At 42.8% G+C, this 19,870-nt stretch overlaps 1 protein-coding gene and 1 long non-coding RNA gene across 13 annotated transcripts in view; one reads left to right on the plus strand and one right to left on the minus strand.

The window, feature by feature from the left end:
* Window positions 1-19,870, plus strand: part of OTOA (otoancorin) — a 58,144-nt gene that overhangs the window by 27,265 nt on the left and 11,009 nt on the right. For 11 of the 12 annotated variants that reach the window (XR_005585408.1, XM_039491067.1, XM_039491061.1 and 8 more), the window contains 8 exons: window positions 410-545; window positions 2,770-2,960; window positions 5,711-5,804; window positions 7,269-7,398; window positions 14,459-14,646; window positions 16,294-16,449; window positions 18,401-18,543; window positions 19,188-19,324. Coding sequence is in view for 11 of the 12 variants with exons in the window: in XM_039491067.1 (XP_039347001.1) it covers window positions 410-545; window positions 2,770-2,960; window positions 5,711-5,804; window positions 7,269-7,398; window positions 14,459-14,646; window positions 16,294-16,449; window positions 18,401-18,543; window positions 19,188-19,324 (1,175 nt within the window). In the remaining variant the exon portion in view is untranslated. The remainder of the gene's footprint in view (window positions 1-409; window positions 546-2,769; window positions 2,961-5,710; window positions 5,805-7,268; window positions 7,399-14,458; window positions 14,647-16,293; window positions 16,450-18,400; window positions 18,544-19,187; window positions 19,325-19,870) is intronic. The other variant, XM_039491064.1, reaches the window with a different exon arrangement.
* LOC120373145 lies at window positions 14,531-17,809 on the minus strand. Its single transcript, XR_005585411.1, has 3 exons — window positions 17,594-17,809; window positions 15,680-15,831; window positions 14,531-14,659 (listed from the first exon to the last, which is right to left on the minus strand). It is a non-coding gene; the product is annotated as an uncharacterized LOC120373145 (long non-coding RNA).

The following is a 19,870-nucleotide window of genomic DNA, read 5'->3' on the forward strand; positions in this document are numbered from 1 at the left end:
AGACTGCCTTAGAGCTGCTTACGCCCACTCTGGCATTGTCTAAGGGAAGATAAGTTGACTTACATGCTGAAGAGCTGGAAGAAGGTATAAGCATAGGTACTGGAACTAGGGGTGCTGTGGTTGCTGCCGCACCCTCTGGCTTGAAGTGGTTTCCATTATATACAGGGTTTACACTTTGGTTCAATGGCTCTGAGCACCCCCACTCTAAAAATTGTTCCAGCACCCCTGAGTGTAAGAGGAGACTACTTTAACTTACACCTTTTCCTAGCTCCTCAGTATGTAAGTTATGCCAGCTTACCCATCTCTGAATGTGGCCCTGTCACTGTGATCTTCACAAGCAGTACTAGGTATGGCTGAAGTCCAGCTTTACAAACTAAGTGGTTGTTGTTTTTTTTAACTCCTTCTCCAGTGCTCAGTATCTGGAATCCATTTCAGGCACTTCGTGTGTCCCTTTCCTGATAAGTCTGGGGAAGACAGAACTGGAACTTATGATTGTAAACTCGCACAAAAAGAATACAGTCCTACAGAAGGTACAGGAGTGTCTGGTAAGCAGGATACTGTTCTTTTGGGTGGGGAAAAAGTGCAACAAAACAAGCCATTTTTGCAATTACCCTAAATTGGGATGGTTTCTGCCTCACAAGGGAAAATAAGAGCTACATTAACATTGCGTGGGAAGTTCTGCATTGTGGCTTTGTCAGATTTGTGTTTTCACTGTAACACAGTACTTGCAATTTCATATTGTGCTTGACCTTATAATCCGTGGACAGGATATATGTTATAGCAATGCTAGGCCCCAACTGTTCCCTAACCACGTTTACACATGCTTCACTTTGTAGTGCAGTCGGGATCTTTCTGACTCACACATGAGTAAGGACTGCAGAATTGGGTCCATGTCTACACGTGCTGAAAAAAAAAGGCATTTATATTTAAGGAGTAAGCGAAATTGCCTTGTAGAAATTCCAGTGGAGCCAAGCATCAGTCCACTCTAGTCTTAGGACCAAGCTAGTGCAAAATATGTGTGATGTTCTGGACCATGCAAGCCCCATAGCAGATTGTAGATACTGGCTTAGCAGCCTGCCTGTTTGTTCAGAACAAAGGTCAGATGGCTGCGAAGGGCCAAAAATTCATGCAACTCCCTGGTTTTGCAGAGTTGTTTTCGGTACAGCTCAGGGGGATTATTGCTAATGCTTCTTTATGGGCTAAAGCTGTTTAGCTCAACAAATAAAATTCCTTCACTCTGATTTAAAGCAAAAGAGAGCCTATATTTCCTGCTTGTTCCTCTCTGTTTTAGCTAGTACTGTATTTATAAGCATATCAGTCTCTATCCAGCTGCGTTCTCTTCTAAACTGTACAAATACTTATGTTCTCTTCTTCCCAATGATTTGTATTGTTCTCCGTCCAAGACATAAACATTTCTTAAAAGCTATATTCAATCCCCTGTGTGGTCAAAGTGTTCGCATGAGAAGCCATTGCTGCATGGATTGAGTTGGTGAGGACAGCACAGACTTGGAAAGTTTTTACACTAAACATATCCTGTTTTTCCAACCTTTGCTGATCCTGAGCAGCTGTACCAGGGTATTCCCCAGGAGAGGGAAATGGATGGTCTTTTCTCCCAGGCTGCAAAGTTGCATCAGCACTGGTCTGTGACTGCTGCTGTAAACCCTGAGGCTGTAACAGTCCTGCTGCTATTGCATCCTTGCTGTATGAGGGAAAATCGGCTGGTTGATCCATATAGCAGCAGATGCTCATCCTGACACACAGTAGTGCTCTGCACAATAAACCTCAATGCAATGGCATGCAGGGAGAGACCCTGCAGAGGAAGGCTCTGTGGCACTCAGGGTTTGTGCCCACCCATTCCAGCACAGACTCCAGGAAACCTTGCTCCCTGGTCTCCATATGGCAGAGCTGCACCAGTTTTGCTGCATCACTGGTGTTCAGTGGATAAGGAGGGGGCAGGATTTTGCTCTCATTGAGATTTATGCTTCTTGTTTTGCTTGGTTCAGTATTTACTGGACAGAGATTGCACCCCACGCCCCTTCCTGCACCCCAACCCACAGCTCCCGGCTCAGCCCGGAGCCCCCTCCCACACTCCGAACACCTCGGCCCAGCCCCAAACCCTCACCCCAACCCCCTGACCCAGCCCGGTGAAAGTGAGTGAGGGTGGGGGAGAGCGAGCGACAGAGACAGTGGGGACAGAGTGAGCAGGGCAAGGCTTTGGGGAAGGGGCGGGGTAGATCCTGGGTTGCACTTAAATTCAAAAAGTGATCTTGTGCGTAAAAAGGTTGTAGACCACTGATCTAGATATTTGCCTACTTTTACAACAAGCTACATAAAAAGCACTAGCAAAGTCAGTACAAATTAAAATTTCATACAGACAATGACTTGTTTATACTGCTCTATATACTATACACTGAAATGTAAGTACAATATTTATATTCCAGTTGATTTATTTTAAAATTATATGGTAAAAATGAGAGAGTAAGCAAATTTTCAGTAATAGTGTGCTGTGACACTTTTATGTTTTTATGTTTGATTTTGTAAGCAAGTAGTTTTTAAGTGAGGTGAAACCTGGGAGTACACAAGACAAATCAGACTCCTAAAGGCATACAGTAGTCTGGAAAGGTTGAGAGTCACTGGATTAACCCACCTGCGCATCTTGCATTGTTTTGTGAGCAAACAGTTACTGAAACTCCTAGGCTGCGCAGTACAATACCTGGTATTAACTCTACAAGCAAGGTAAACACATCAACTTTGGCCTCTTTGTTTCAGAACGGTTCCATCAGTGATGAATATGATGTGGACATACTTGGAAATCTAATCTGCCATTTACCTCCAGCAATTATACGTGATGGGATATCCCTGCGGGCCATGGCAATAGCCCTTCACCAATTCAGATTCTGCCGACAGCTCAGCCATGAACAGAAGACTGAAATTAAATACAAACTTACTGAGTTATATGGGTAAGATATTAGACATGCAGTTTTGCTTTTGCTGGGGTTAATCCATATAAAAATTCACCATTTGCTTTGTCCAAAACAATCTGCATTTAAAAAATGCTAACCCTATGGACTTGTCTGAATTTGCAAGGCCCTACACTCAACTGATGGCATTTCTCTGTTTGCCTGTAACATGATAACTTCTGAATGATGCATCAGTTCCAACATTTCAGAGAATGTTCTAGGAACCAATGGGCAGAACCCTACTGATTTTGGGGGGAAGTGGAAAATCGGAAGAGGGAAAATGGAAGGGGCAGAGAGGCCCTGCCCTCTGTTCATCAGAGCCCCAGCTTCAAGCACCTCTGGAATTGTAAAGATCAAAATTGGTTGATGGCACCAGTTAATGTCTTCTAGCATAACAATATCCCTGCTCATCTCTGCTTATCCTCCCAATAGAGTTGAACATGGTGACATTGAATTACTTACCTCGTGGACATAAAGAAGAGAAGTAAGAAGGGTGGAAAAGGAGGGGACACACAGAGCCCCAGGAATGGGAGGGAGCACAGGGCTCCTGGCCTGGGTGCAATGGGGTTTCACACAGAGCCCCTGACATGAGGCAGGAGCATGGAGGACAGACAGATTCCCTGGTGGGGGGAGAATGGAAGACCCTAGTATGGGAGGAAGGAGGGAATGGGGGTGCACAGAGTCAGCCTCTGGCATTGGGGGGAGAAGGAGAAACCTTGGAATAGGGGGAGGAGAGAAATGGGGGGGGCATGCAGCGCTTCTGGTATGAGAGAGGGGTGGAGAGGCTGCAGCAAGTCCCTTATGCCAAATAGAAGGAAACAGAGGGAACCGGGATGGTAGCACACAGGAAGCTTGCAGGGGGTGGGGGGAGTAGTGAGATGCAAGGGGAGCCCCAAGTGTGTGCAATTAGTGCAGTTTAAAGAAGCAACAAAGTGTGAGCCCCACTAATGTTAATTCATAGCTGTCATACTAGAAGACTAATTTGAACCTAACTCATATATCAGTTATCCAAAGAAAACTATCCCAAATCCCCACATTATAGGAATACACAATTTCTCTCTTGTGGTCTCTTGTTCCCTTTGGAAGAATCTCATGTTTGAAGGCAGAGCCTGAACACAAAGTCACTGCTCCTTAGTCATCACTTAGCTAAGCTGTTCATGCAATCTTTCCCCCTTATATTCAGTCACTTGAGTCTGCTGATTATTTTTTGTTGCTCTTCTTTGAATTTCCTCCAAAATGTCAGTATTTTTCTGGTAATGGAGTGCTTGGAACTGAATATATTAAAGTATTAAAAATGACTTTATTTTTCAAATGTAAGTTGAATGTCAATTTTACTGAACACTGGGTTTTTTTCAGCTTTTAAAATATAATGCCTATGCACTTTTCAATCTTGGCACACATTCAGGCTAATGTACCATGCCTCATTGCATTAACATGTCTTGGTATATTTCATTGAGTAACATTCTTACATAGTCAAGCATCCTGATAACAGGTCAAATCCTAGACTCCCAAATAAAATGTCTTCTATGAGCGTCCAAAATATTTGTAATGGAGCTGTTAATCAAACTGCTGTCGTCTATGAAAAATTTTAGGCTGAACATTAGCAGTGCAGCTATTTTCCTTGCCAACTAGCTGGTTGTGTGGATTAACATCAGTCAGTTTAGTATCTAAGGACACAATCATGGAAGGTATTGAGCACTGCTGTAGTGAGTTGAGGGCACAGTGTCTCACAGAATTGAACCTTAACTGCAAAAAGTACCAACATTCCAATGAATAGTTCAGAACATCATTTCTAGAGATGCAGGATGTACATATTCCTAGAATTCATTTCTAGAATTATAAAAACAACATAGGCTTTCATTGGGCAAGACTTGTCCAAGGCCAAAGGTCCTAGTGCACCCTTCCATGCACTGTTAGTACAACAGAGGAGAGAGAAATAGAACAACAGAAAAATATGAAGCTAAAATTATGCATAGCTAACTACCACTATTGCCCGCTTTTGTCGCTTTCCTTTCCTCTTTTATAAAGACAGCATTATCAGAAAGAGATTGCCACAATCCCTGGTTAGTTTCCAGGGGCTGTGTATTAATAAGTTTTATCTTTGCAGAGTAAGCAACACACTGCTGTTTGAATGTATATGGGCCTGATGTTCAGAGGAGCTGAGCACCCACAACTCCCACTGAAGTCAAAGGAAGTGGCAGGTGCTCATCACCTCTTAAAATCAGGCCTGTGTACTTCTAGGGGCCAATCCTGCAAATATTTAAGCATGTGAGTAAAGTTACTCAGGTAGTTAACTGTTTGGAGGATTGGGTACTTAGTGTAAGCTCTGTGGGACAGGGACTGCGTCTATTTTTGTTTATAAAGTTTCTAACTCACTTTTGGTTCTGTGTAATATGATAGACTGTTATAATGAAAAAGAACAGAGGTTTTGAAAAGGAGGGAGACGCATCCTTCGTCAGATATTATGGTAATAGGCATGTAATAAATACTGAAAGGGATGTACGAAGAGGGTGGAAAACACTCTCTGATTAAGGAAGGAGAGAGAGCTTTGTAGATTCACCATAAATCAAGGAATTCCAGGGAAATGTGATCTGATGTTAAAACTCAAAATGTCACTTTGGTAAAGAGGCATCTATCTTTGCGACTGTGTACAGTATAAGACACACATGCAGATTTAGTACTGTTATGAGTCAGGGCGGTATTGCAGGCATTTGGTATTTTGTGTATAATTTTCCAAAAAAATTTCTTAGCATCCCAAAGAACTGGACGGCTCAAACAACACAGGATATTGGACCATTCGTAGCTCTTTTGTCAAAAGATGAATTAACGGTCCTTGCTGAAAAGGTATCTTCTCATTTTAATTTTTAAGATTCTAGGAGATCATTTTAAAGCTTTACTATAGTAAATGTTGTAATTCAATTTAAAATACAGGCATTCCAGTACTTAGTGGGTGTTAAATTCTACTTGCAAGGAACCTTGTAAATATTTTTGCCCAGTCCTGCATTCCTTACTCAGTCAAAACTCCTGGGATTTAGCCCATAATCTAAAGAGTTATCTATACTTGTACATAGATAAGTGCACATTGTTATATAGGAAGAGATTATATGTTTATGGATCTGTACACAGCCTGTCATGCTTTCAAAGCTTCATACAGTGCAGTGTTCCCTGCTCCCCCATCATGCTATCCAAATGTGAAGAGTTACCTTACTTGGATTTAAACTCTTCCTAACCCATTATTAATAGTGGGAGCATACAATGAATTATATATGTATTATAGTTGTAGCCTTGTTGGTCCCAGGATAGAAGAGAGACACAGTGGGTGAGGTCAGGGTCGGCTCTAGGAATTGCGCCGCCCCAAGCAGGGCGGCAGGCCGCGGAGGGCGCTCTGGCTGTCGCCAGTCCTGCGGCTCCGGTGGACCTCCTGCAGACATGCCTGCGGAGGGTCCGCTGGTCCCACGGCTCCGGTGGACCTCCCGCAGGCACGCCTGTGGATGCTCCACCGAAGCCGCGGGACCAGCGGACTCTCCGCAGGCACGCCTGCGGGAGGTCCACCGGAGCCGTGGGACCAGCGGACTCTCCGCAGGCATGCCTGCGGGAGGTCCACCGGAGCCGCCTGCCGCCCTCCCGCAGCACGCCGCCCCAAGCACGCGCTTGGCGCGCTGGGGTCTGGAGCCGGCCCTGGGTGAGGTAATATCTTTTATTGGACCAACTTCTGTTGGTGAGAGAAATTTGTCTTATAAAAGATATTACTTCACCCACCGTGTGAGTTATACAGGCAGATGACGATTTATACTTTTGGGCCTTCGGCTAAGAGCTAGTGTAGTATCAGTAATATCTAATGTGGGACTATATCCTGCTCTCACATGTGGTGGACTAAGTGGTTTCTTTTCCATCCCTCATTTTTATAATCTTGTGATCTTTTATATATCTGTGTAATCTGATGAATTTATTCTGGAGAAGCCAGACAAGGGTGCAGTCAGGAAGGGGGTTTTCTCAAGGGATAAAGTTTGAAATCAGCAAGAAGTGATATTGAAAACTTCCTCCAGCCTGTGGTTCGTGCCAGTCATGGGCTCATGTAACAGGAGCCTCCCCCAAATCATGGTCTCTCTATCTGCAAGGAGCCAATTTACAGTCCTATCCCCTGAACACCTGTAACAAAGGGGTGGTGGTGGTGGTGCTGAGTTGTGGTTAACGTTTGTTCACTGGAGCCTAGGCAGTGCTCTCACCCCTTGTCACATCCTAACTGCTTTGTTTCAAATGGGAGGGAGTTCTGAAAATGTCTTACTGCTTTTATCTCCCCTCTTTAAGTTCCCAAATACAATTTTACAAATAGCAAAGATGGCTCAGCCAGCGTCTCTACCTGAAGAGTTTCTATCTGCTATATTTGAATCTATTCGCAACTCCAGTACTAGCATTAGAGCATCTGACCCCACAACTGGTGAGTATTTCACTGGTACCTGTCCAACATCAATGTGTTGGATTGACAGTGGTGACATTTTTGACTATGCTGCTGCAAACTGAATGGTCTCTTTGTTGTCAAATGCATTTTGAGAAGCAGTAGGACAAAAAGCAAAATGCCAAGTATTTTAAAGAGGTTCAGTCTTTTAGAAACATTAGAGCAAAAACTTTCACCATTAACATGCTTATCTTTTTAATGATCAGCTAATGAAATGCTTTACTCCATTAAAAATACACTGCTAAACAAGTGTTGAAACATATCTGGTTGCATACAGATTTTGCATCTTAGAATTATTTTGCTTCGCTTGTAGTCTAAGTGAAAGTTTCATGAATAGAAAGACAGCAGAGAGCCAAAATGTTGAGCCAAAAGATGCTGCCCAGTTAATCCTTTATCAGACATCAGTATATGTTGACTCAGCTGTTCTAAATGTGACATCAGTGTACTGTGGTCTGTCTAAACTGACTATATTGGTTGCTACAGATTAAAATACATTTTAGGAAAAACACAATTGTTTGCTTATCAGAAACTCTTGTGCCAAATGAAGTCTATCCCATGTATTTATTACACATACTTTGATTATATGTGAGTATACAGCTACATTGTAGCCTCTGACAATTTAAAAGATCACCCTTGCAATGACCCAGGGAGAATATTTAAACTATGTAGTCTAATGGACTGCAATACATACCTGCTCCTGCTATTGGGTAGATTTTCAAAGGCATAAATGTGGATTAGGCACACAACGTTTTCATTGTGAGTTGGGTGCCTACCTGCTTTTTGCATCTTTGAAAGCTTCATCCTGTGTACTTTGTTTAATATAGTATAGGCCCCAATCTTTCATGGAGCTCTGTGCTGGGAGACCTTTAGATCTGTGTGGACCCCCACTCATATCCAGTGGAGTGATTCCAGATTTATGATGGTGTATCTGAGAACAGAATTTGGCCCTTATAATACGATATTTATATACAAAGGTGGAACAATAAATGTAGTTTTGGAGTCATGTATTCTTGCCTCAATTCAGCAAAACATTAATAATACTTAGCTCTTATTTAGCACTTTTCATCAGTAGAGCTCATAAAAATTTACAAGAGGTCAGTATCATTATCTCCATTTTACAGATGGGGAAACTGAGGCACAAAGTAGTTGAGTGGCTTGCCTGAGGTTACCCAGAAGGCCAGTAGCAGAATCAGAAACAGAACTCAGTGCACAACTGTGTCTGAGTCCAGTGCTCTAGTCTACGGTACACTGCCTCCCCCCATCCACTCCACTGACTAGATGATCATGGTGGTCCCTTCTGACCTTAAAGTCTATGAGTAACATGGATCCAGAAGCCACTCTGGCTCACCTCACTGGCCCCCTCTACATTCAGGGGCAACGAGCAGCCAATGTTGGAGCCTTCTTGCTCCCAGCAACAACTGACTCTGCTTGTTTCTCCCTGAGCATCCCTCCTCTTGCAGATTCCTACTGCTCTTTAGAGGGCTCAGGTGTGTCTACTTTGTAACTAGGGTTGGTTGGCCCCAGGCCTCTAGCCATTAAAGGGGGAAGCCACCCTGTTACAGTGACGGACTTCTAAATCCCTGAAAAACAGGATTATTATGGAAACACCTTCAGGATTTCACTGACCTAACGTTGCTTCTCAAACTTCATGCTAATGGGCCCGGTGTTTGCCTTTCAGAATATCCAGTTGTGGGATTGTCGTAACAACAGTAATGCTTAGCACTGTCATTTTTTAAAATCTGTATTTCTCAGTAATGTTATTTAAAATAAAAGTGAGGGTCCTATGACCACTTTTTACAGAGGGGAGATCCAAGGCAAAGAGATTAAGTGATTTACCCAGGTCTCTCAGTGAAGCAGTGGCAGTGCTGGGAATAAAACCTAGGTCTCCTGGCTCAGCGTCATGAAATGCTATTGTGTATGTTCAGATCTAAGCATTTTCACATATCTGCCCCATTCATGCTTGATCAGTGTGAAATCTGATTATAGCAACAACAAGAATGAAGCAGCATCAGACACACGAAATGCTGCCAGGATTGTAATAAATACTCCCAATCTGCAAACTTGCCAGCAGAGCTGGTGTGTTACAAGAAATTAACTCCTTAAGTTTTTTTTCCAGGGACCAAAAACATTAGGTTTTCATGAAAAGGGCATGGAACTGTATTGTAGCTCTGCATGGGCAACATTTACATAAGAAAAGCTGACCTTTTGCAGTGAAGGAAAGTGAAACAATCTAGCTTTACAAGAGGCCAGTTTCTACTATGGACAAAGGGAAAGCAGTGATGTCTCCTGGTACAGCAGAATCCAAACAGCTTTTCCGTTTGCCCACAGATTCATCCTTCTCAGGGTTCTACCCACTGCCGCAGTTTTATTTTATTCAAATAAATCTTTCCTCTGCTTCCTTTCAAAGTACAAAGCTATTTTGCACATCCTTGCTTTAATTTGTTTAGCTCAGGAAGCTCAGCTCAGAGGCAGCATCTGTGGAGATCTGCTTTTTACCGGGGATGGACAAATTTGAAGATATTCAGAGATTGTTTGGTTTAGATAATGATTATACAATCGTTTCCTAGATTAGGGGCAGGAGAGTGGCTAATAAGAGACCATGTTAGGATGCTAGACTCTCCCTTGCATCAGTATCAGGGATATTAAGCCTATAGAGTTTGTCAAAATGCACAATAAAAAGAAGAACAGGAGTACTTGTGACACCTTAGAGACTAACAAATTTATTTGAGCATAAGCTTTCGTGGGCTACAGCCCACTTCATCGGATGCTTAGAATGGAACATATAAGAAGTGTTCTCCTACTGGTTTTTGAATGTTATGATTCCTGATGTCAGATTTGTGTCCGTTTATTCTTTTGCGTAGAGACTGTTCGGTTTGGCCAATGAACACTTCAGCCTCTCTGGCCACTCAGTAACAGACCTGAAGGTGGCAATTTTGCAACAGAAAGACTTCTAAAACATACTCCAACGAGAAACTGCTGAGCTTGAATTGATTTGCAAATTAGATACCATTAACTCTGGCTTCAATAGAGACTGGGAATGGCTGAGTTATTACACTACTTGAATATATTTCCTTATGATAACTATCCTTACACCTCTTGTCAACTGTCTGTAATTGACCATCTTGATTATCACTACAAAAGTTTTTTTTCCTGCTGATAACAGGTCCATGAAGAGAGCGACGCACACCACACACAGGGAGTAGGCTTCATGTTGTCCAAGCAGGCACAGAGAGCACTGATTGGTTGGGAGGCACATGGTCCCAGGATCATCACAGCATCCTTCAGAACTAAAAAAAGAGGGAAGATTGATGTTGTTGTTAGTGCTGCTCCTCAACTAATGACAGAGTGAAGAGGAGGACAAAGACTACTTTTACAGAGAGAAGAGAAAAAAAGACTAGAGACTCTCCCAGAGAAAGACATTACTTTCCTGGATTACTTTAATGCCAAATTGGACCCTGATAACAATACATACAGGATCATGGGGGGGGAGGGGAGGGAGAGGAAGAGGAGAGAGAGAGAGAGAGAGATGTGTGTCTCTGTGCACTTAACAACAATCTGGTCATCAGGGCAGCATCTTTCTCCACAAAGATCCAAGAGAGTACCTGCACAGCAGAGCAACATGACAGAAAATGAGATCGACCATGTCTGCATTAGCAAGAAGTTCAGAAAGATCTTGCAGGACGTTAGGAGTTAGAAGAGGAGGCGTGGCGTCACACCATCACTTGGTGGTGGCCAGATTGAAAAAGAAGAAGAAGAAGAACTGAGGAAAGAAGAGACGAGACAAGAAGCACCCTTCAACCTTCCCAAGGACCATAGAACCAACCAGATTGGATTTTTTTGATTGAAGAGGAAGAATAAGTTTTCAGGGATACAGGAGAAGAGGGAGGAAGAGAGAAGACAGTGTAAGAGGAGAGAGAGAAGAGAGACACACATGCCAGAAGGGTCAGAATGCAGAAAAAAGCAAAGCAGAAAGAGAAACAGCAAGAGAGAGAAGACAGAGAGAGAGAGAAGAGAGAAGAAGAAGAAGAAGAAAGAAGAAGGCAGCAGCAAACAAGCAGCAGGCAAAAGCAAGAAGAAAAAAAGCTCAAAAGCAAAGAGAGCAGTGAAGAGGGGAAGGAGCAGAAGAGGAGAATGTGGATGGACTGCAGAGAGAAGCAGAGCAGGCAGCAGCAGAGCAGCAGCAGCAGCAAGCAGTAACATGAAACAGCTGTGTGAGCGCTACCAAGCGAAGCCAGAAAAAAGAGAAGAAGAGCAAAGAAGAAGTAAAGAAGAAGCGGGAAGGTCTAACTACAGATGAACAGAACAGATGAAACAGAGATGGAACACACAGACAGGACCTCCACCAGAGACCCACCACACCAAACGAGGACCTCCCAATCACAAATCACAACCAACCAGCCACAGATCAGAAAAGAAAATCACCCAGATGAAGAACAGAAGAACAAACTGGAGATGACGATATCCCAGCAGAGAAAGAAGACTGAGGGCCTGACCCCTGACGAAATCCTGGAAGAAGGCTGAAAATAAAGAAGAAGAAGTGATTGGAAAAAAAAGGAGAAGAGAAAGAAAAAAAAAAAGAAGGAAGGAGGAGACCTCAATCAAAATCAAAAAGAGAGGCAAAAACTACCTCAACAACTGTGCCAGGTAAGGTGGAAGGAGGGTCTTCAAGGCCAAGGATGCCGAGAGAACGAGCCAACAGATGCACAGAAGAAGTGAAGCAGAAGAAGAGTGCAGAACAGAAGAGCAGATCGAGATGCAGGATAGTATGCAAGGCATCATCATACTCCTGTCGATGGATCAGAACTTTGTACTAGCATGATCACTCCATGGAGTGGACTGAGAGCGTGCATGGAGAGAGAAAGAGAGAATGCATGGGGATCCTTTCCCTGATCAACCTCATCCCAGGTCAACCTGATCAAGAACACATCATCATAGGCACACGACAAAGGGATCTGCAAGAGGAGCTCGCAGCAGTCAAACAAGGAGCAGACAGGTCTTCTCTCTCAAACAGCTTCTTTCAATTGTGGATCTCTTCGACATCCACTTGGGTTGTTGCGAATCCATCCAATGGGAATCATGAGACATGGACTTATCGGGGACCTTACCCACAGACTTGACCTGGACTTTTGAGGAAACCTCAGATGCGACTGCAGCAGCAAAGCAGATGCACAAGAAGATCCATCACAGGCAGCAAGCAACGTCAGCACAGACGCCATCAAGACATCATCAAGGACAAGACCAAGAACAAACACAGCAATCAGCAGTGCAAAGAATCAAGTCCCTCATCCAGGATCATCCCTATCAAGCTCACACTCTCGACACCAAGCAGGCAATCAAAGTAGAGATTCAGGTGGGAGCAGCAGGCAAAGAGCTACAGCAGCAGACAGAGAAGGCAGCATTGGTAAGGAAAGAGCAAAGCCAGAGCTGAGCGCAAGAAGCAAGAAATCTGGAGGAGCTTGAAACTGGCAAGACAACCGAAGTGTCCAGTGAGAAACCAACAGCCAGGAACCTATAGACCTTCAAAGAAAGATGCCTCAGAAGGATACACCAGACACCAAGAAGGACCCACCAGACCAGACAAGACCCCTCACAGAACAGGCACTCCAACTCCAGGAAGGAAGAGGAAGAAGAAGAGGAAGAGAGAAGAGACCCAACCAGCAGAGCACAACAGAGACACCAGAGGAACAGGGCAGGCAGATAGGACATACACTACAGACAGGCACAACCAACACAGCCAGAACAGGCAGCCAAATAGGCCAAAATAGGGGGACCAGAAAAAAAGCAAAAAAGAGGGCCCCACCCAGGAAATGAATGGGATAGCAAAAAATTGGGATACCCAGAAATGATGGCCCGTGTTGGCCTTGAATGTGAATGATGAATGAGAATGAATGAATGAATGAATGAATGATGATAACAGGTCATCTTAATTAATTAGCCTCTTAGAGCTGGCATGGCATCTTCTCTGTATGTATATATATATATACTTCTCTTATATGTTCCATTCTATGCATCCAATGAAGTGGGCTGTAGCCCACGAAAGCTTATGCTCAAATAAATCTGTTAGTCTCTAAAGTGCCACAAGTACTCCTGTTCTTTTTACGGATACAGATTAACACGTCTGCTACTCTGAAACCTGTCAACAAAAAAGAAGCAGAATCTGCCCTTGTATCAGATATTTGACCAACACAATTTGGCAGACCAAACATTTCTATTGTAAATAAGCATCCCTTTCTGTGTTTTCCTAATTCTTGGCACTTTAACAACATGCTTGACATGAGTATTGCATTTCTCTCACATTTAAGTTCTGGAAACCAATCTACTTGCCTTGTTTAAATGTCAGGCAAGGCTTACAGTCATACATCTCTGACAGTGTCTTTCAGACTGAAGGCCCACTCAGGCCTGCTACTGAATGTAATAGCTAATGAGCTGGACTTCACCAAGACTTGTTTGAACAAAGATAGGCAGGTTTATTCAGCTGCAATTTGTGTGTGAACAAAAATACAATACAGTTATGTGGAAACTTACACTGAGGCCAAACTAAGGAACTTAATTGAGTTCTGACTCAAGCAAGACTCCTGCTGAAATCAATGGAAGACTTTATCTCAGGATTTGACTCTTAATAATATAGGGTGCCATTTTTTTGAGCAGTGCTTAGGACAGTTGGATGCTCTTTCTAGCTGCTGCATGCAAATTCCATTTTATTAAGATACCTTTATGGTAACTGTTTTTAAAAGTGTGTTTGCTCCTCCTTTCCTTTCCAGCATGTGCTGCCTTCCAGGGTTGGAGCAAATTTTTACCTAAACTTAGGTAAACACTAGTTTTGTAACAAGAACATTAATTGCACTTGTACTTTTTAAAAATGCATTTTTATTTCATTGCAAAAATTTGTATGCTTAAGTTAGTCAAGATTGTCCTGGCTTCAGTTAATACATATTACATCAACATCATAACGAGAGAGCACAAGTCTTTGTTACTTTGCATTTTCTTCAAGGAGTTTACAAGAGAAGTCGTCTCTTCAGTCTGTGTTTTGATTTCTTCCCAGACTGCACAGGAATCACAGCTCCCTCTTCAGATGAGATTATTAAATTAGCAGAAGCAAATGCCTTTTGGACAGTTCAGGAACTGCAGTGCCTGGATACAGATACTTTTACCAAAAACGTGGAATTCCTTGCGACTGTGATGAGTTTCAACAGATCCCAGCTTATTGTCTTGAAGGAGAAAGCTAAGCAGGTAGCTATTATGTCTGCAAAAGAAACATAAATACATAATTTAATTTACTGTTATTGAAATGTGCATTTTTAAAGCCACCATTGCTGTAATAATCACTACTGCTGCAGTAATATCCATTGCTTATTGGGGAAATAATCTAAGATTAGTCATAAAATAATATCCTCCATTGTTTTAGAGTCAACTGGCTAAATAGCTCTGAGCTATTGGCTGCTGAGCAGGTTGTCTTTTTACTTTTTAAATGCTTATTTTATTTATTTATTACTAGCTTTTCACGGTTCCTTAAAAAAATACAAATCACAAAGCAGGACCCAAGAATATAACTCAACCTTCTAAGAATCAGGCTCAGGTGCTAAACTGTTTAGGAACAGTTAAATCATACAAAAACTGTGTGTAGACAGACCCTAAGTCAGGAGTTGGTCCTTTGTCTTGATTAATTAGCTGGTCATAGTGGAGATCTGTAGTCAGGAAAGAAGTGGCCACTACTGGAAGGCTAAATTAGAGACCCACAACTTGAAGAGGGCTTGCGTGTTATGACACCAGGCAAGCTACTAGCCTTTTCCCTACCTTGATGCTCTTCTTTCCTAGTTAATAAATAAGGCTCTTCATTTCCAGTTGTAATTTTGTTTAAAATTTATCAGGAATTTATCTGTGTTTATTACAAAAATATTAAAATGGGTGGAAAATCAGTGCAAAAATTAGCTTTAGTTTTCCAAATAATTATTGGTATTAATATTGAGGGATGGGAAGACAGGGGAAAAAAGCAACAAAGTGAGATGAAAGAGTTTACAAAACTATTATCATATCTAATCCATTACAGAAATAAAACGTTTCTTTTTAGTTTACTGTTGGTGATTTATGCTTGATATTAGGGGCTTCATTGTAAAATCCCAAACCCTGGGTAGCATGGGGGGATGGGGATGCCTGGTACTCATGGGGGGCAGTGAGTGGGCAGGTAGTGCAGGGGGTGCTCTGTGTAGGAGAGAGTGCCCAGTATCTGTGGTGGGGGCAGTGGGTTGGGGTGCCTGCTACTCACCACAATGTAGCAGTGACGAAGGCTTCCCTCCTTGCAAGCCTGTTGCTGCAGCAGTCAGGCAGTCTCAGCTGCCAGGACCCAGCTCCCTGTCCCTCTCACTCCCCCACTGTGAAGCAGCAGCCACCAACTGTCCTCAAGCAAGTCTCAGGATTCTGTGAGAGGGAGACCAGATCACCATCTTTCCTTCTGGAGCAGGGAGCCACATCTGGAGAGTTCCAGAACTTACAAAATTTGGATGAAAATCAGTAAAATCTGAATAATGGCTTTTTTAAAACCCAGAAATTTGAGAGAAAAAAGGTAAAAAAACAAAGGGCCAATCATACTCGCTCATTCAACCAACTTATATTCACTAACCAGAAGTCATCTTGTGTGACAGTGTAAGTATTTTTAGATAAACTGAGTGTCACCATCCTAGAAATATGAAGGGCTCAGTTCTCTGCAGTGTCCAACCTCTGTTTACACAGTGAAGAATGGGATTAGCAGACCACACAATCCAGCCCATAGCGTTTTATCTTTGTTAATTACTACTTTAAAATCGGAAGTAGAGACAATGGAGCATGTAAGTGAGTGTTTGTTATGAACTAATATGTGCTGTATGTTAATTTATTTTAAAGGTTTGGGGTGCATTGCCAGGCTGGAAGAGTTACCATATCATTTCCCTTGGACGCATTGCCCTAGCTCTCAATGAGAGTGAAATAGAAGCATTGGATTTAAGTTCTATTGACACCGTTGCTGCACTTAGTCAACAAACAGAATGGACTCTTGTCCAGGTAAATATTTTATTAGATTTACTTCTGGTGAAAAGAATGGGATGAATGACCCTCCAAGACCTGAAATCACCTACAAAACGAATACAGCTCCCCATGCTGCACTTCCAGTTTTTCTCAGCCACGATCTCCGGTGCCACCTCTAAGGGTGAGAAGGTAGTTAAAGGGTCATGCCTACTTGGTCCTATGCCTCCCTGGTGAGAGGACCAAGGAGGGTGGAAATACATACCAATTGTGATAATGTTCACTATGCTCTGACCACTTGCCCATTAGGAATTAGAATGAGACCATCAACTCATTTCTCCCAGGTCTCTAAACAGACACAAGTTGGTAAAAACAATTAGGCCTTATTGACCAAGGCTGGGTTCAATAGTACTACTTCCACCACCCTAAATTATTCTTGGGGTAATTCTGTGCCAATATACAATACAGAATTTGCAGAAATTAATGTTGTGCGTGCAGAATTTCCTCGCCCCCGAAATGGCCTGCAGTGCTGCTAGCCACCACTAGGGGCTGATGGACCTGGCAGAACCCCGCTTGTACACAAAAGATGCTGCTGGTGGGAGGGGGAGAGAGCTAGAGGGTTCATGGCAGCTGCAGTTCCCAGCATGCCCTGCCCCCTGAGGGAAGGAGAGGGCAGTGCAAAGGAAACGCCATGCAAGCATGGGACCAAGCATCAGGCTGTTTTCCCCTCTGGATCCCTGGGCTTGGGGGAGGGGATGGGGATGTCTGCGCTGGGAGGGTCCATGGCTGGACTCGGGGCGGGTAGGGGGTTTGGGTATCTGGGCAAGGAGGGGCCCTGCGGCTGGGCTTGGGGGAGAGGGCAAGGTGAAGGGGGCAGAGAAACAGGAACCAGGTTGTCATAGGGGTTTCTTTAACACTCTACTCCTGGGGGAATTTGTGTATCCGTATAGTTACAGACATACTTGCTGACAGGTATTTTGAAATAAATTACCAAAATAGTTGCAACTGGTGTGATTATGTAGTGTTATTTTAACAAATAAAATTTGTATCATTTTAAAATATTATGCACAGAATTATTAATTTTTTGGCACAGAATGCCCCCAAGAGTACAAAATGCATCCAGACACTTGTACAGGTGATCTGTTATTTACAAATTATTCCATTCAGATGCTCGAGTACTCACTCTGTTCTCTAAGTATGCCTGAATAACTCCCGTTACTGCCAATAGGATTTACATAGTGAATAGAAGATTAAAATCCTTTGTTTGCATATGCAACTAGCAGCAAATTTCTGTCCATGTGGTCTTGCCATCACTTCTCTTCAGCATATGACATTAAGTTGATGGCAGCTAGCATTGGCAGAATGTCAGGAATCTATGTAACAGATGTTTATGCTGAAGAAGCACTAGAAGGAAACAGAAGGAACTGGAGTTTTTTAACACTGTACTTCACTTTTGATATTTCCTGTTGTATTTTAATAAGTGATACTGATTAATCATTAAGCATAGCTTAACATCTACATAAAACACTTAATACAGTACAAGAAAGCTCTAATTTTGCAATGCTTCGTGCTGACCATTTACGGGAGAGAAAAAAATACTTATAATTTAGCTCTTTTCAGTTAAATTGAAATTGGATTTTTGTTAGATGCTTCAATAGCTAGTTATTCTGGTAAAGTGTTCATTTATGGCCCAGTCCTGGGAGGTGCCAAGTCTTTCATAAGAGGTGCTAAATGCTTTCAAGTCACATTGATTGTACTGGTAGGCAATGGCACTCAGCACTGCTCAGGAGGCCACGGTGCCCATAAGTGGCACTGACATTGCTCCCACTGAAGACAATAGCAAAATTCCCATTGACTCCAGCGGGAGTAGGGTCAAGCCCAGTTGAGTAAAATTACAGATCAGTTCATAACAGCTGATATCAATAGCAGCTTCCAGTCGTAGAACCCTATATTACATGTATAACCGTTCCTGATCTCATTGCCTCTGCAGGCTAAATCTATTTTACAAGGGTTTCTTGAAGACTCTGGTCAGACAGTCCATGGACTGAAAAGCTTTGATTTAGCAGGATTAGGAGCTAATCTGTGTGCTCTGAACACCACAGACATCAAGACCATAAAGACTACAGAATTCAGGTAGAAATACTTTATTATCAAAATTAAATAGTTTTATTTTTAAGTCTCTGTTAATGGTATTAGTGGTGAAATTTGTCTCCTCTCCAGAAGCACTATGTCTAAAGAGCTCTTTTCCAACACTTTAAAAGCTTTTGGGCATGCCATAATCTTTGGGAAGATGTCTAACCATAGCCACTGAACTGTGCTCTGTTAACATTTTCTCTGAGGCCACCTCCATTAGTGAAAGCCATGTATCCAGCAAAATCTGCTTGAAGGGCCACTTGGAATAGGCAACTTTCCCATCTTCAGTGACCCTTTAAAATGTTCCCAGATTTTTACATATAAATTTGTTCAGCCCTTAGTTTAGAAAACACCTGGATCAAGCAACTGATTTTCAGTGGAGCCTTGAGTGGCTGTTTAAGACAGATTCCAATGTGATCCACTATAGCTATTGAAGTGAGAAACTCAAATTTGTTGCTTAAAGCATTTTAGATTTTTTTTAAAGGCTGACAGTTCTAACTTCTTTGCAATACCTGTATGTTCATCTATATTTGGGCCTGAAACCGTGTTTACAACTCTGTTAGCATAGATTAAGCATATTTCAGCCATTTTAAACATTGGATGTAATTACAGTATGTCATCCTAACCCCATTGCCCTTTTACAGTGCTGTGATTGCAAGAGTTGGCTTGTTGCCATGTAGCACTCCTGTTCTGGAAGAGTTTAAGAAGGTGGCAGAATCTGTATTTGGAATTGCTGCAGAGTGGAACAGCTCTATAATACATGAGATTGGTACCATAGCAGGTAACGAGACCAGCCTCTATCAGTGACGTTTCTGAAACACCATCTTTAAAAGCATTACAGGATAGGTTCACCCCATATTGTGCTTCTCTGCAAAAGGACAGGAGTCACCCCTCCAAGGAAGGACAGGCAGCCTTTCCATTAACATCCTTCCCCACCAAAGAAAAATACTGTTAGTCTCCACAGGGTACTCTGACTTTCCATTGCTGGGGGGACCTCTGCCAGAGTCTGCACCAGCTTCTGCTGGGGTTGATGGAGTGAATTTGGCCCTGTACTTACTTCACAGAGTTAGCCCTGCTTAGCCAGGTTAAGTCAAACTGAAATTTCAGGCCCACCCCTCTGGAGGGACTGTTCTTCCTTTCACCCTTAAGTCCTTGATCTTACTTAAAAGTGAGGTGCCTACCAGCTCTCCAGCACACAGTTATCCAGCTGAGCATTGCACTGCCCACAGCTGCGCTGTCTCTCCATTTACAGGGTCCCAGAATCCTACCTTAAGGTTCAGTCCTGCAAGGGACTGAATGTCTCATCCGAAGTCAGCAGGAGTTGAGG

The sequence above is a fragment of the Mauremys reevesii genome, linkage group 10 (genome assembly GCF_016161935.1).
Source record: "Mauremys reevesii isolate NIE-2019 linkage group 10, ASM1616193v1, whole genome shotgun sequence".
In the NCBI taxonomy this organism is placed as follows: Eukaryota; Metazoa; Chordata; order Testudines; family Geoemydidae; genus Mauremys; species Mauremys reevesii.